This window comes from Dreissena polymorpha, chromosome 8 (assembly GCF_020536995.1).
Source record: "Dreissena polymorpha isolate Duluth1 chromosome 8, UMN_Dpol_1.0, whole genome shotgun sequence".
NCBI classification, from domain to species: domain Eukaryota; kingdom Metazoa; phylum Mollusca; class Bivalvia; order Myida; family Dreissenidae; genus Dreissena; species Dreissena polymorpha.
Genome location: NC_068362.1, coordinates 84,226,524 through 84,244,532, shown reverse-complemented (window position 1 = coordinate 84,244,532; position 18,009 = coordinate 84,226,524). Strand labels below are relative to the sequence as shown.

At 32.7% G+C, this 18,009-nt stretch overlaps 1 protein-coding gene and 1 long non-coding RNA gene across 2 annotated transcripts; one reads left to right on the top strand and one right to left on the bottom strand.

Moving 5' to 3' along the window:
* Positions 1–2,144: 2,144 nt before the first annotated feature.
* Positions 2,145–10,248, top strand: LOC127842290 (uncharacterized). Its single transcript, XR_008031532.1, has 4 exons — positions 2,145–2,264; positions 8,145–8,319; positions 9,579–9,623; positions 10,114–10,248. It is a non-coding gene; the product is annotated as an uncharacterized LOC127842290 (long non-coding RNA).
* Positions 10,249–12,934: 2,686 nt separating this feature from the next.
* LOC127842285 (adhesive plaque matrix protein-like) lies at positions 12,935–15,923 on the bottom strand. Its single transcript, XM_052371721.1, has 4 exons — positions 15,899–15,923; positions 14,321–14,685; positions 13,327–13,356; positions 12,935–13,111 (listed from the first exon to the last, which is right to left on the bottom strand). The coding sequence occupies exons 2-4, from the start codon at positions 14,679–14,681 to the stop codon at positions 13,077–13,079; spliced, it is 426 nt and encodes a 141-aa protein (XP_052227681.1). The 5' UTR covers positions 14,682–14,685; positions 15,899–15,923; the 3' UTR covers positions 12,935–13,076.
* Positions 15,924–18,009: the final 2,086 nt, after the last annotated feature.

Genomic DNA, 18,009 nt, shown 5'->3' with positions numbered 1-18,009 from the left:
ATTTGCGAGTTAAACCCCAACTATTGTTGCAATATTCGAGCAGGCGTTTCTGAGTTTATGTTTTTCAAATTGTTAAATATAATACAAGTGATTTTTGAATTGTAAGGCTTCGTATTTATGTATTTTACAGTCATTTTAAAACCACCCCCAATAAACATGATTTTCTAGAAATATTTCAGGTCATCCCCATATCTCATGCCATATTTGTTTCATATATAAATGTGACAATCAGAATCCGGACAATTATTTGGGATATGCGTGAAATGCTTATACATCCTTCAGCGAATACTATACCCTTTATAGCTTTATGATATAAGCATTCGTTTTCCAAATGAATATTAAACTATTTGGGTCGCCGTGGCGAAGTGGATATGGTGTCCTCCTAGCAACCGAGAACCCCCCCATCCACAGACACCAAGTACTGGTTCTAGTTCCAGGAAACGGACTCGAGAGCGTTTCAAATCCGCCTTAGGCTTTCGATGCAATCGAGCTAAAATAAATATGTTTAAACTAAACGATACATTGTTATTTGGCTCCCTGCATTATTAAAAGTATCTGCTTTCGCGTTAAAAAATACATTTTAATTTAAGAACTCACTCCTTTCCCAGATTTGTGATATAAGTAACCGTATGATGGATTGAATATTAGTTCGTTACGCATGATAATATTTCAGTTTCATTGCAAGGATGCTCTTTAAATAACTACATTGGTCTTAATAGATTTAATTCGGGTTCGGAACTCGCGCGCTGTGGGTTTTTCCGATTTCTTAGCGCGCGCGGGAGGTACAAACATTGTCATTAATACAGTAATGATAAGAGAAATTATTGATTCACTTTCTTTTAAAATATGCTTGTCAGCTTTGTTTTTACCTACCGCGCGTGCTCAAATATCGGAAAAACCCAGACTGGAGAGTTCCGAACAACAACTATTGGCAAGGCTTCGTGTTCCTTGAGCTCAAATGTTCTTTATAAATAGCAAAATAACGTTGGTCTAGGTGCAAAAAAGACTTCTTAGCAAAATGAACTACTTTGACCAAATGCTAACGGGAGTAACGGACGAACATGCATGTTCTCTAATTGTCTACAACTGTTGCTATAGACTGCCAGGCTCTGGTCAATAAAAGATAACGGCAACATATTGTGTGTGGTCACTCCGTCCCCGGCCACCACCAAAACCCTCACCCTGATTAATACATACGTCTCCATAATTTATTAATTATCACTTAACAAATGCGAAGTGAACATGAATGTATTATTGGAATATAATTCGCCAAAATTTAGAAACATTCAGTCAGTTAATTAGATGAGAGTGCAAGAGACACACTCAGTATCTTCACATCTTGCAGCCACAGTCTTCGACGGACGTTATTATCTTTGTAATACAAGTGTTAGCACAATTGTTCGTGTTTGTGTTTAGATTTAAACTAATGAATTTATGGTCGACGAAACTTTTAATATACAATTTTCTATTATAAGAGTCACTGAGTCATTTTTGGTGTACGTATAAAAACCATTGAATGAAGTAATAAACGACCAGACATTTGAAACAGTGTGGCTTCTTTATTATGGCTCGATTGGTCAGTGCCGGTTCGGGTACAACTTAAATGTACCCCGGGTACTTTTAAGTATACTCAAATGTACCCCAAGTACGGAATATATACCAATATGTACCCGGCCAATTTTTACTTTACCTGAGTTTTATTCCGCCTAAAATCCGATGTCGTAAAACGCGCTACGGAATAAGAAACATAATTCACTTCGAAAAAACCTGCATCAACATCCTTTTTGTAGTATGTGTTTCGATAATATAGAGATCATTTTACAAAGTATTGACATAAATATGACCATGGTTATTTTTTTAAAGCCGACAACGACCAATTTAGCGTTAGAATTCCCGTGTTCATTTTAGTATATTTACCGTACCTGGGATACATTTAAGTATACTTAAGAGTACCCTGTGTGCATTTAAGTAATACCCGAGCCGACAATGACCAATCGAGCTTTATTAAGTTGTATACGCGTTTCTAACAAAAACTGCTAATACGTTAAGTATCGTGGATGTAATAATTAACTTGTTAGCTTCTTCAATATATCAGTTTACTTAATTTATCGGTTACTTTGGTGGTTTAAAGCCTCACTGATTGCCATGTCGTCAATTGAAAAGCGCCTTATCTAATTATGGAGATCAGTAAGGAACGGTAACGGTGATAAGCCGTACACGAATCCATGAGAAGAAACAATAAAACAAGCGAGAATTGATGAAAGGTAACAAAAACGACATTGTTTCATAACAAGTTTACGATCTAAACGGTAATTAGTATATTTTTCAATCAAAAACTCATGTTTCGTTTTAGCATATTTCACACAGCAGACATCGCATATGTATGTGTATTGTTTTCCAGTTGAAAAGAAATTCCGTTGGGAAACCAGTATTCACCGATCCTTACGTAGGCGTTATAAATAACCGCAGATACACGTTTCCTTTTAGAAAATGGCATATGCGTTACTTGTTCCCTTATTTATTTGTAGTTATATTCGTTGCAAGTGAAGGCTAGTATTTTCATGGTCGACCGATAATACGATTTTCATAATAATTGAATTTAAAACAGTACTTCGAAGACATAACTTTGTGGTAGTGATAAGCAGAAGGATAGAAATATTTTCACAACTAGATCTAACTTATCAAAGAGCTGAAGGCACCGAACTTTTTCGCTATTGCATAATCTTAGACGCACTTCAGTTTTCAAAATTATGTTAAAGCTTTTTATATCGCAAGTTTGAAATGAGCACAACCTATTCAAATTTATATAGAGTGTGTCTTAAAGCACATGTCGAGATATGTGTGCACTGTTTATCCTCATATTTATGTTATATAGAAAACTTAGACAAAATAACAACAATATGTCTCTTTTTTCACAATTGGTTGCTGCACTGGCATTCATCTTTAGAATTGTGTTTCCTTGCTAAAAATAACAAGCCTATAATCATGTACATGTTGTGTTATGTGTATATAAGACTGTATCTATTTTCTTTAAATTATTGAGCAACAATTTTGCCAACATGACAGACTTTTAATGCAGCATTAAGCCCCGTTTTCCTTGAAAGCAGCCAATATGTACAGATTTCAACGATAAACTTGCAAATGTGGTCGCAACACGCTGTTATAAACACTAAACTGGCCAATATCGTTGAACAAGCTCTTAAATCTTATACATGCTGTCTGCTACAGTGTACCAGTGGTTAAGTATAAATAGGCAGTAATTATCGTTACTAGCTGCAGTTGTCGTCCCTAGCGTAGTTAAAGCAGACTGATTTGCAAAACTGCCTCTCTACTTTAGTGTGAGCTAACGCTCACACTAAAAAGTGATATTATCTTCTCTCTACAAGTTCATTAATTTTCTATATTCAATATAAAAAAGTTTTGTTACCGACAAGCAACAAGCTGTTGATCGCATACATTTACTTTAAGGTTTGCACTGGACTGATATTCCTAGTGTCAAATAGATGACTTGTTATATCGCGATAACGATCCTGCGCAAAGTCCGCTACAATTCATGACACGTGCATGCTTAAATTAATGTTGTCATAAATATAGAGAACGTAATTTCGAAGACTTAATATATGTATTGGGAACAAAATAGCTTACTTGTGAAAAATCGTAAATAAAATGTGAGAACGAAATAATTAACATATTGTGACGGAATGCATGACATAGGAACGAAATTAGTCGATACATAAGATTAAATGTTATGCAAAACGTGTTAAAATGTTGCTGACACATACACATGGCAGACTATACTTTAAAAACTTGTGATTGCAAATCGGGCCAGCTGTTTTATGGTTAATGAGTCTTTTATGTACACTTTTAAAACAAGTTACAACTCAAGTTACTTCTTAAGATTGAATGGACGTGTAACGCAGATTTTGAATTTGAAAAAAGGGCAACGCGTCTCTCGGGATATGGACTTTCACGACGTGAAACACATTTCTGGCGAAATGTTTTAATTGTATTTCTATAAAATTAAACACAAATGTAAACATATTCATAACAATCGAATTAACCTTACTTCTTTGTTTACGCGATCCCATAGATTTGAAACAAGAAAGAGAAGCTTCCATAATCTGCTAATTAAAACAGGATGCTTTTGTAGGGCAGTTATTTACATAAAGTTTGCGAACAGGATAATAATTTTTAGCTTAGGGAAAGGATTTGGCATATAAAGGGACTCATCATCATAGATGTACAAAACGTCTAGCTTCATATCAAATGAGTTTAATATTGTGTGAGTTCGCTGACTTCTGTTTTCATCGGCTTTTGCGGAAACGTTGGATAAATGTCGATGAGACGTCACATGAAAAAATCTTCAACCATATTGTATGAACTTTTATTTTTAGGAATGAAATTCTTCTTTTTTCGATAATACAAATGAAGAATTTTCCGTAACTAAGGCATTTGAACACAACAGGAAGTTTTACTCGAAGCAATTTAGCCGTTGCTGACAGTCACAACCCCATGTAACTGATGAGTATGTTTCGCAGGTTTAAAGGTACCGTCAACCACGATGACGAAGAAAAGAAAAGTTGTAAAAAACCGTATTTTTTTACAATTATTTGTTTATATTGATTAAAATATCACGACTGGTATATTACATAACCTGAAAAAAGTTGTTAAGTTTTCATATTTTAAGTATATTCGGTAAAACATTTTACTGGGTACCTGTACCAGGTTACTCCTAGTTAACGCAAGTAGATTGATCATCATCGTCACGTGGTAAACCCAGGAATGCCAATTGTGCATACGTTGTGAATTGTATATATTATATTATAAAATTATCAATCTACTTGCGTTATTTATAGTGCGTATATCGTTATGTTACCTATTTTCGCGATGTACTTTCGATTTCACATCGCGAAACTTAATTACCGAATATACTGAAAATATGAACTTTTTTCAGACAATGTTATATACAAGACGTGATATTTTAATCAATATAAACTAATTATTATTAAAAAATACGGTAATTACGATTCTTATTTCGTCATTCGTGGTTGACGGTACCTTTAAGTGTCACACCTGTTCAACATGTTTTTGCAGCAGATCTTTCACTTATTTCTAGATTTATGTATGTCAATTTTCAGTTTGTCTGACCTTGTTCGTACTTACAGCAACGTTTCTACAATATAACCTTGCGACGACGGACAGCCGTTTCTGCAACTCCTTAGATGTTCACACTACCCGGTAGTTTTCATTAATTGCGTTTAGCTGATATGAGAACATGTCCACAGCTCAAATTTCTTCCTGGTTAAGACCAAACCCATGTAAAAAGATATGTCTCACGTATGTCTTTAATATCGAGTGTAATCAACCTAATACATCGTATCAAACACAGTACCTGCTACAATCGCCAACAAAGTGCTTGCTTGTTTATTGCTCAATACAAAAACATGATGGCAATCGTTATCAAACCGAAAGCAGAAGTTTCATGTGACGATTTCAGCAATTTTGAAAGTGAAATATTACTCTTCACTTTTTTCACTCGATTGTCTGATTGTCTTGTTTTATGCTGGCAGTTAAATGTTTATGGTGTATAACAGTGTTATTTGAATAAGAAGACATTCTTGGGGCAGTTTTATTGTTGCTATAGGTTGATTAGTACATTGTGTAACGTGTTTCTTTGGTATAAATTCATGGCACATTTTCAAATTTAGATTATCTCGTCGTTTTCCATTGCAAAAACGGAGACATTTTCTGGAAGAAGTGACGTTTTCGACACTTTGATTAATAAAATTATTCTGCAGTCACACCATATCACGCGAGCTGTTTTAATGTGCACAAAAAGGATAAATTTTGAATGTGTTGTGTTTATTATGCCTGATTTTTTTATTTGACCTGCATGACCTATTTAAGTGCCGATCGAATTTCAGGCGGCGATTAAACTGAAAAAAAAGCTTTCATTAGTTGCAACTCCAAACGACCCGGACGGTCAGTAACTGGTAGTAAGATTAATACTATTACCTACCTGGTTGCACGGTAATTTGCCTTGGTCCATTACAAAGTACGGTCAATTCACTTTACACCGTCAGAGAAGGTGCATGAGAACGTCCCATCTTGATTTCGGCGTTCATGTTGATGTCACTATTTTTGCGTTTTTACTCTTTTTGGTGTTAGATTGCTTATGGTGATACTTCGTTTAAACAATTATTCTCTCATTTTGACTTCTCCAATATTATAACCATTTCGTTTAAGGACCGTAAATGTCTTGCTCAAGTTTATTGGATGGTCCACTTCAGTGTTTTATTTGAGTTGTTTGTGCTACTTGATTGTTCACAGAAGGTTTGTAGAACAACGATGGGATTAATATTTGAATAAATTAGAATCAAACAATGTGATGCTGATTTCTCAGCAAATTATCTGTGAACATTATGAATGCAATTAGTGTCAGTTTAAATGTTATCATGACGAAGTCAAAAGATACAGCTGTTTCTTAAATATTTTAGCTTTTATGACTATATTGAAGTAACGATAGAAATATTGTTTTCCTAATGAATAACATCACATTTAAATCACATTTCTATGCCTTTACATCTAAGGGTTGATTATATATTGTATAACGGAATCACCATGGACGTCTGTAAATACGTTCTTTTACCGCAAATTTGTCTGAAAAATACTAGTACATAATTTTGTTCACCGTAAAATATACAAACGTTCATGCACTATTCCCCATGGTATGCAATTGTGCATAAAGTGCGCTAAATTGCGCTACGAATGTAAAACCGCATAAACACACAAGTGCGGCTAAACAGCGCTGCCTTTATGACTCACTAATTCGTGAGTTTTAACTTGCTCACGGATTTATTTTTCAGATCATTTCTTCAAAGAAAGTATTTTGTATTCGAGTATGACTATATAATAATACGAATTTCTGATGTGAAATTGCATTCATATCTCAATAGAAATCGGATATTCCGCTGACATATTAGTTAATTGGTGATTTCAAATAATTTTAGTTTACATGAAAATGGGTATTATGATATACCGTAATTACTCTATGTTTTTGGACACTCTAAGTTTTCGGACACCCCTGTTTTTAGCAAAAATAATTATTTTTCGTGACTCTTAATTTTCGGACACACGAGTTTTCGTCCATAATTAATGTCTCTAAGTTTTCGGACAGTGTATTTCATAGCGCTTTTTTACCAAATTTCGGTCGTGTTTTCGATATCTAATGACACATTGATCTTGGGGTTTTACAACCAGATTAACATCATAAAACCAGGCAGGTGCATGCCTGAGGGCAACGGACAATTACATTTGCGTTATTTTGTTAATAACCTTGTAAACTGCTTTTAAAGTATGGTTTCGCCCGATAGCATTTGAATTGATGCCGTATTAAGGAAGCAGTACGTTTAATGTTACCGGGTATATATCTTTGTTCCATATTATTTCAATAGACAACAACTATCGGAAATGAACACACAAAGAAATCATAGCTTTTTTTATTGCGTTAGTTACAGGTTCATACTAGCGAGTATCGGTACATCACATGCACATCTTTGAACTCGTTGGTAAAAGTACAACCTTATAGTAACTTTCTGTAAAATAAATTAAGCACGTGCTTAAAATGATTTAAATTGCAGTGCAAACATACATAAATGTAATTTATACTATACGGCATGGTATTTTACAATCACGTTCTATTACCGGTAGTCGTTGATACAATTGACGATATTTTCGAACACTTCAATTTTCGACTCTTAGTTTTCGGACACCTTTATTTTGTGAATATTTTTCGTATCTAAGTTTTCGGACACGAAAAAATTATTATTTTTAAGTGTCCGAAAACATAGAGCAATAATGGTAATTCACATCATATTTGCAATACTTTTGGCGTGTATAAAAAGGGGCCTGTTGGCGTGATTGGAACTTTATTATCTCCATAACATTCATAGGATGCTGAACATTGCCATTAAACATATTCTCAATAAACTTTAACGAGTTGTGTTAAATTCAAACTTTCTATTGAAAAAATCATAATTTTGAAAACTGAGGTGTTTAATGTAATATAGAAGCTTACAACTTAAGTGCCTTAAAAGTAAACATCGTCAGATACGTCATTGATACTATTATATGTACATCGTCAGCCTGCTACTTCAGCCAGCCACGTTAGCAAGCCATGTTTTGTATGCATGCATACATTCACCTATGGCAAAGCCTTTCTTTAAAACAACGTCGTTGCTCCCCATATTCTGCATCCTCATCTGCGGAAGGACCTGATGCGTTCAGACGTTAATCGAAGCGACACAGTGAACAAAAATTGTGAGTAAGATACTAAATGCTTAGTTTGATTTTAGAAAGGATTCATCATTATTTTAAATCGTATGATGTTGGTTTAAATGTAAATCAATTATTGACTGGGATGCTGTTGAACTATTTACTTTTGTTCAAATTGAGACGTACGCTAAATGTTGTGTATTGATAAGAAATATTTAAATTGTGTTGTTATATTAATTGTTTAATCTATATCAAAAATGTCACTTGGAAGGAAATGCGTTTATCTGTATGCATCGATTGAGTTTATTTTGTAACAGAATTTTCGAGTATGATTTTTGCTTAACTGTATATTAAAAGAATGTGTTTGAATTTGAAGGGGCCTTTCATTCCTATTCATTTGTTGATATACTTTGCTCTGCAGTAAGTTCATCTATGTGTTGTTGTTTTTTTTTAAACTGGAGGATGCCATTTTATTGACCTTGGCTGTAGACTCTTAATTGCTTAATTCGGTTAACTTTTCTAATTTTCAGCTAGGTTCTCCCGTTTCCGTAATTTCCACAGTGTATAATTCTTTATAGTTTATCGTTTTCGTTTTTCTTTTCGAACGATAACCCATCTTTATCTCAAACCGAGCTTTGTCAAGTCTTTGGGTTTTGGTCTATTTTCTAATTACACAACAAAAAGGTTTAACTCGACGCATAATTCGCCAACTGTATTGTTGATATCATGGACTTCTTATTCGTACACTGTTCTGTTCGCACTTGTTAAAACGCATATACAACACACTTTGATTAAAACATAATCGAATAAAAAAGTGTAATGATGTTTTCAGAAATAAATCTCGACTTGACAAAATATGTCTTCTTTACAATGTTCCTCCTGATTATCACATTATCAGATCATCCTAGCACAAAATTCAACTTTCAAATTCATTTTTAACGCTGAGAGCCCAATGCTTAAAAATCAGAATAAACTTTTTTTTCAAACCCCATAAGCTCGAGCTAACAATATGACCAATCGTATTAAAGGTCAAAATTAACATCACTTAATATTCCATTTAAGAAAGGAAAGGTACAAACTTGAACTTGAATAGCCTTGCGTTAAACATTTAATGCGAGATTCAAGTTATCCGTCTGTAAGGTCTTTCATGAGATATTTCATAATGTTCTTAAATCCATTCAATCTAACACGTTTTGCACTTCCAAATATTTTTTCCGTTATACAAACACATTTAATTCGCTGTTGATGTCTTGCATAAACAACCGCTACCCAACTTTTTACCTTTCATACTCTTTGATTTACAGATGCAACCATTACAGACGTTGGTGCTGGTAGTGTTTTTCATAATTGTAGGTATACAATTGTTCAGTGTTTCGTTACTCTATGATGTCCACTGATCATATAACGTTAGCGAAATTTATGGTTCAATATCAATTTATTTTGGCATACAATCAACCTTAGTCGACATTATAAGTAGTGTTTGCTAGCTTTTTACGCTTTGTACGAAGAGGGCTATATATTTTCAGTGGTTAAATTTGTTCCTGCATTTTATTTGCCCAGATTAGTAACACGTTTCTTAACAGTGCAGCTAAGCATTTTTATGTCATCACATTTAAATGTTTACAGTAATATATTTATGTTTCTTTTGATTTTGCACCGTTTTTTATGTCATCACATTACAGTAATATATTTATGTTTCTTTTTGATTTTGCGCCGTTTTCTAAAACGTATTTAAGTTAACACACAACAATCGATGGTAAGCTGGATTGACAGTTAAGATGGATGTTTATTCCTGAGAATTATGTTGTATATTAATTAGTTTTATTTTTGACCTTCAAGTGGACGGAGCCTTTAGATGGGTATGGTTTTCGCCTTCTGAACAAATACAGACGATAGATTTAGATCGGTCAAATCCATGCGGCAAAATTTTAGGCGTTTATACTTGGTATGACGATGCGACATACCGCACTCTTTCAGGTACAACTAATAAATATTCACTGGTATATGAATGTACAAGTGAAGTCACTTAATGCCAGCGTCTTAGCTACCAAATTTACTAGCTGTATGCTCCTTCATAAAGAAAAGATACGAAGTTAGGTGTTTATCATAATCAACGCTAAATTCGACTCTAGTTGGATAAGCGTGAATGTGTTATTTCACATATAGTCAATATTTATAACATGCATTTAATTCATTCGGGAGTACATACATAGTTATACATATAGATTTATATGAACTGACGTTTTTTAATGAGAGCCTTAAACATCAATGCTGCCATGTCCGTTGTATCAAGTGACTTACCGAAGGATAGTGGTTTTAATAATTATAAAGGGCAGACATTTACATATTATCATCGATCAACCAGTTGTGTGTGTTCACTTACGTACAACTATTATGACTCCCCCACTCAAGGGTTCAGCGTGAACTGGTGTATGTTCAGAACAGATCTCTTGGAGAAACACTAGTTTCACACTCAATTTTAAAGGAGATTTGTTTGAAGTAAATGTAATGATTGTCTAATTTGTACATAATTTGTTAATGTTAGTGTTGAATTAAATGTAGGATTTTATTTTAAATGAGTATTTTGTCCTTCAGTAAACACATCTCTAAGTGAAGACAGAAAAAACGTATGCATATTGTGGTGGAGAAAAAAGTTTATTCATAACAGCACGATACGATTCAGTGGAGTGAAACTGTTTTGTTTTGTGCTGAAGTAATGCAATTTGGACTAATTCAAATCATGTTAGGTATATATATATATATATATATATATATATATATATATATATATATATATATATATATATATATATATATATATATATATATATATATATATATATATATATATATATATATAAACTACTATGACAAGCATGTGCAACGTGAAACCAAATGTATACGCCGGGTCACTATTGTCATTTGAAGACCTCATATATGTACTATACAGTGTATTTTATATATATTATTGTAATATATTAACTCAATAACAATTTACTTAATACGACACAGTTCAATTACATATATACTATCGATAGTTATTAATATAATAATACCGATATTTGATTATACAATTATGTATTGTTGCAATGCAAAGTATTACTACTTTGTATGATGATACACTACTAACATTGTAAACACTGTATGCTTACTTTGTCCACGCGGGCTTTTAACCTTCTGGATGTGTCGTTTTATAAAACATATTTATATTTTCTGAAAGTCGTCATTTTTCTTGAAGTATATGTTAAGCCGGCGTCCATGATTATTAACGACGTTTTGCTACGCGTTGTATTTTAACATATTCATAATCCGGTTAAAAATACTTTGGTTAAAAAATTTAATCATTAGACAACGTGTTCGCAAGTTCGCGTAGAGATCAAATTTGTAACTTTATAATGTTGTCAAATCTCTAACTTGCCACTAACTAATAAAGGCAAGCCTTGATATTTTTGTATATTTTACGTTAAACTGTGTTTAAAATTATTTGCGTCATAATGTATACAAGCTACTTTGATTCAACTTCGTCCGGTCACACATCCGAACGTATACACAAATATATGTGTTTCTTTGTTTGATATGCAATATTGTTTTGGAGTTAATTTGAATCCTTGATAACACAACTTATAAATGGATATCTTATCGCTAAACTTGTATACATGTTTGCGATGTAAACAAAAATACTGACAACCGTACTAGGCATATTTGGCTTAGGTTATGCAAATATTTGAATATAATTTATGGATGTATTAATGTCGTAATAGTATTAAATGTTAAGCATAGTATGATTTGCTTTGGGATGAATTTAGTTTCGACACAAATCCGTGTTTATTACTATATATCTAAATGTTTACAGACTCGTTTTCAGCAAACGTAAGAATAAAGACTAGATATGGCTCAAGTAATGATCACACTGCTTATTTGCAGGCTTCTAATAGTGCTTTCTATCATTGAATTATTCCTTATAAAGAAAGATGTAACCAGTAGATGCAAATGCTAAGTAAGAATAACAATTCGTGAACGTTTAGAACACTTTTCCTAATAACCTGGATGTTATTCTTAAGTCTATAAATGTTATATTTAATATTCGCAACAACATTTTAATCATGTTTTTCTTAACTATGTATCGATAAAAAAAATTATCACATGCAATACCGTGTTTCCCATGTAATATAATCATTACATATATTTTTATCTTCAACATGTGTAATATACTTTTAAGCGTTTTAATTGACTTAGTTTTCGTTTATTGACCGATCGCATTTAGATATTTTGCTGAAATGACCTTGAAACGTCAAATGACGTTACGAAGTGAAAACAGCATTCGGGATTCATCATTATGTTTGCGTTAATATTTATATAGTTTTCTCATTTAAAAGCATGTGATAAAAAAGATCTGACACTCGTTGACATATCATACCATATTTTATTAAACTCGTCCATGAAATTCGTTAGTAAGCTCGCCTTTAACACAATTCCTGAACTCGTTTAATAAAATATGGTATGATATGACAACTCGTGCCAGATCTTATATATAGAATTAAAATTAGGCAATATGAACTCATTTTCAAAAGCAAATTTCTTGAATCAGTTTACTTGATTCTACGTTATCTCTATTCATATAGTGTCTAGTATACATGTATGATAAAAAATAAAGAAATGGTTGCTGAATAATGTTTATTTATTCTTGCCAACAAAGGAAAACATGTTCAATACAATAACATGTCGTTAGTTATTGCGATCCATTTCATCTGTACGTAGTTGATATCATTTCTGTGTACGCCTCGTTGATACAACGTGTGGATTTACTTTCCCCGGTTATATGGCCAATAGCCATAGTCTATAATATATATCAATATGTAGACAATATACACGTAATTAGTTGATATTTTAATTACAACTTATATAAACGTATTAACATAATACGGAAAACAGACTTTCCCAAAATGAATGTTATGTATACATGTATTACAACCGTGTTTATAAGCTCTTATATGAGTATAACTTGTATTGAAATTAAGATAAGATAATTGCATTATAATCTTGAATACTTACTCGAACCACCGCCTCCATAGCGGGGTCGATCTACAAAAGAAAACGGCTTAACTCAATTTCGGACCCACAATGCTAAATTTGGACAAACAGCTGTACAATTTGGTATAATATGTTTGGCAATTGTTAACATATGCTAAAGTGCAAATAATGAAAATAATACATAAATAAAACGAAACAGGTATATTTTTCAATAACAAACATTTCTTTTAGTACAAGGCCATGATTCAAGAACTGAGTTAGTAGTTAACCGACACCATGTATTATCTGTGACAAATACAGACCTATTTAACAGAGCACGACTCGTTGTTTAAGAAGTAGACATTTATTATTTTGAACACTTAGTACGTAAGCATAGTTGTATGATTGTTGTGGTTGGATTTTTTGAAAATGAATAACTGATCGTAATAATTTAAACGATAGGTAGGTCTTTCACATGAATGAATGTGTAAAGACATAGATAAGAGACACACAGGTTATTTGGTTTGCTTTGATTTTACCTACTGATTTGGCGAGTTTTTTCCAAAGGCATAGGTATTCATCATCGTGTATGTCATGAAGAATGCGTTATAAATGGTATGAACGTCAGGTTACATAGCTTGGTGGTACATATATGCACAGTCTAATGTTTTATTCAACTCAACGCTATAATCAAATATTGGACAATATAATTTCAGTTTAACTTCATAATAACACTTTTATATGTTTTCTCACAAAAGTGAAGTCAAGTCGTTATTAATTGCCATTTGCAATTCTATATAATTTTTAAAAATATGATCTGTAAAATGATCTTGCAAAATATGTATTAACATATTTCTAGACATTCCTACACACAGATCAATAATGCCTCAGTTATTTGTATATGATTATTTTGTATTTACTTATACCCAAGTCAGCATCATTAAACATCCCACATGAGTTTCTACCTAGTGGTTGCTATATAATTTTGATACTTCATCCGCTAGGATACCCTTATAGAGATTATTAATGTCAATACCTTTGCACTTCGGGCAGCAGTCGCCTGTCGGTGTGTATTGTCCATAACGGCAGTAGACGGCAGTGCAATACACGTCGTCACATGGATCATAAGGATCATACGAGGAATAGACCGGTGGCTTTGTAGTATACACCGGTGGTTTAGTAGCATAGTATGGTGGTTGTGTAGCGTACACCGGTGGTTTAGTTTGATAAACCGGTGGTTTAGTAGGATATACTGGGTATGATGGTTGAGTAGGCTTGTATGGCGGATATTTCTGTGTAGTTGTCCAATAATCCCAAAAGTTTCCGCCGCCCCATTGACCTAACGCCGTACCGCAGCACGACACCAGCACGCAGAGTGTGACAGCTGAGAACATCATTTTCCTACAGTGACAAGAAGCAGCCAAGTTAGAAATTGGCCCTATGGTCGTTTAACAGAATTTAGAATGAACCTTCTTGCAATATTTGTTTTGATCAATATATTCAGCACCAAATCGCCTGATTGTTCTTTGAGTTTTATACAGATAGCTCTCCTATTTTGCTGCGTTCAAATGTATTATGCAGAGTAATACCTCACCGCAGTGAATTGACACATTGTCAGACGGAGCAAACTTTATTGAAAACATATTGACCTAGCTTTTGACTTAATCGTGACGAGCCGCAATTCAGCCGCTTTTAACGCTTTGATTTTATTTCATTATATCAAAACTCTTTCTGTACGTCATCTCTATACTCAGTAAGAGTTATTGTTTTCGACGTGTCATATATTTAAGGCATGGTGTATCCCTTAAAGACGAGACTGTTTGCGAATGTCGTTGCCAGACATGTATTTTCTTCCATTTAAAATATATTGCCTTTCAATTCTAAATGGTGAAAAATTCTTTTTTTTAAACACGTATTTTGTACAAAAGTAGTGTCATTTGACACTCATTGTAAATGAAATTTGGATTAAATAATATAATATTAAACTTGCGGTATGTAAATTTCAATAAAATATCTTAACAAAAACTTGAGCTTTTCTTTGCGTTAACTCAATTATGGACTTAAATTGCATGCTATCTTTTGGTCGGTATCTCTGCAATACAAATAATTGACAAGTTCAAAGCATATCGATGGTATTATCCTGGTTTTCAGACAGAGTTAAACATACACGATTGATAAAACAACAGAAAAAGTTTCGGAACATTAATTCTTTTCAAACACGCTAGTCTTTTTTTACTGTAAATGGCCAATTGCCCAGGATGATACATTAAACATGCCATAAACTTGAAGTAGTTTAAAGCTCATTTTTTATCATTGAATTCGTCGCAAAAATGTTTTAATCGATTTACCGACGTGAACGTATGGAGTTAAGGTTAAATATATTTGTCATAGATCGGCTTTAAAAAAACAGATCGTAATTAAATAAAAATAATACATTTTTATCATAATTTATTGTCTAATAACCCACGATTAGGATTGTAGATGCTTTTTATCAAATGCTCGTGTTTCATTCATATGCATCTTTACTGCTGACCGTCGGTTAGTCGACAAAAAACTATTATGGAACACCATTATTTCTTTTTAAAAATATAAATATATTCATATAAAGACTCACCTTGGTCGCTGCTCTGAGGAATTAGAGCACTCGATAAAAAAAACACTAGATTGCAGGCGTTTTTATACCCTAAATGACGGAGATTTGAAACATATTTGGTATATTTTTAACAGATAATCGGGTTATAAGCTAATGGTTTAATGATTATCTCCATGTAGGTTTTTACGCTAAGTTAGGAACATGCCTTGGATCAACATTCTTTGCAGCATAATTGTAATCAAGTATGAACAGCTTATCAGTTCTTCAGTTATTTTATTTCAGGATACAAAGATGTATAAGTATTTAGTTATTTCCGAGTTGTGTCCAAGTTCTGTCAAATAACAGTGCATTTGATTGTCAACGCAAAATATAAATGTAAGTGTATGCTACCAAACAAATTAAAATAAAATTTTATGAACGTCACAGTCAGAAAGTCCTGTGTTCGAGGCAAGAAAATTAAAACTCAAAATAGCTAGCACGGACGGATCCTGGTGTAGCTTTATGATAACATATCATAAATATCTGGAATATTTGGAAGTATTATTTAACACAAATGCGATATCTATGTAAATATTTATGAAGTTTTTTTTAACAATCTATTGGCTTGATTTTTTTTAGGGCATTTGTGTTTTGTTGGGAAGGTGTTTATTTAGGAGTGCGGTTATTTGTTATTTGTTATTAAGGTAGCGCACCCGTAATTTGCACCTTTCAAAATATATTCTAATGTATTATTTTCTAAATCAGCATCATTTCACTGAAGTACAAGCAGATGTTTAGGTAGGCTTTCCATGCTTTTAAAAAATATATACTGATTCTTTCAAAACCACCCCACGCTCGGCTTTTGTCCAGTTTATTTGCAACCCTGGGGTATATAAAAGTTCGAAATTCATCCAGATTTCGAAATATGGGCATGCAGTTAGTGTGTACAGATGCAGTAAAGGTGTTTAAACAAGATGAAATAAGTATTCTTTTACAGACATTTATTTTTAATAACTTGTTATCTATGGAAGAGCGCAATAAAATGTAAGTGGTTTCAGTCAAGTATCAATTGGGTTGGTTAAAAACAAAGTGACATAAAATTCAAATAGTATCATTTTAGTCATATTTTGAACTTAGTTTTTAAAGATACACTTTATACAGCAAAAATACCAAGAAATAGTCAGTTTGACCGTTTATTCTTTTAAACAAAAATAAAAATGCAACATGCATGATTCGTATATTCAGCAGTAAATCACCCAATTAAGCCATAACGTTGTTTATATACACATGAAAACAAATCATTTTCTGATGTAGTACATATAATAAAATATAACGAACACAATTTACATGTCTTCCTGAACATGGAAAAACTGGACACACACTACAGCAATCCTTCAAACTAGAACATGTGCCGTGAACACAATTACCAAAATATAATGTTACACAACACAGACGACGTTTCACTTATACTTTCTTTGTGTCAGTAAGGCCAACGATTCTCCCATCGGCCACTTAGTGTTCTTTGAAGAGCCATTCGCGATGCTGGAATAAAAGTCTTTTTCGTAAATATAGTTTTGCATTTCTCTAAAAAATAAATAAATGGTCTCTAAAAAAAGACAACATAAAATATATTGTAAATTAATGTGCTACATAATTTGTTGACATAATTATATTAAGAGAAAATCTTATTCGTATATAAAAACGCAGGTAAATTACTTAAGTTTAGTTAATACTGTCATTTTATGAGCTATGATCAAAATGAACAAAACAGAAATTACTTACAAACTAACCCCTGGATTTTAACACAATGAATTTATCTTCATTAGGTTCTGCAGTTACACATTACAAACAAATCAGTTCATTAAGTATCATTTTTCTTCTTAAGTTTAAAGCATATGTCTTACTCCTATCATATTAAGAAATTTAACTGCAACCTTTCGCGTTCTTTCAAGCTTAATAACGTGTGCTTTGTTAGGAGATATATTATAAAAAAATTATTTATATTTCAACATCCTTCTTTTTAGTGGTGCATAATTCATTTCTGTTGTTTACATATGCTTTATCCAAAATAAAAATCAGTAATTTATAACAAAAATGAAGTGTACTCAAAAACTTATAAATATCTAAACAATACAATTTGATTTTCGAAAATT

What these genes read in the sequence shown, in the direction of transcription:
- LOC127842285 (XM_052371721.1), bottom strand. Translation starts at nt 14,681, where the DNA reads ATGATGTTCTCAGCTGTCACACTCTGCGTGCTGGTGTCGTGCTGCGGT. An exon ending in CTGCTGCCCGAAGTGCAAAG is followed by an intron (nt 13,357 to 14,320) that starts GTATTGACATTA and finishes TTTCTTTTGTAG; the next exon opens with ATCGACCCCGCTATGGAGGC. An exon ending in CTATGGAGGCGGTGGTTCGA is followed by an intron (nt 13,112 to 13,326) that starts GTAAGTATTCAA and finishes TATATATTATAG; the next exon opens with ACTATGGCTATTGGCCATAT.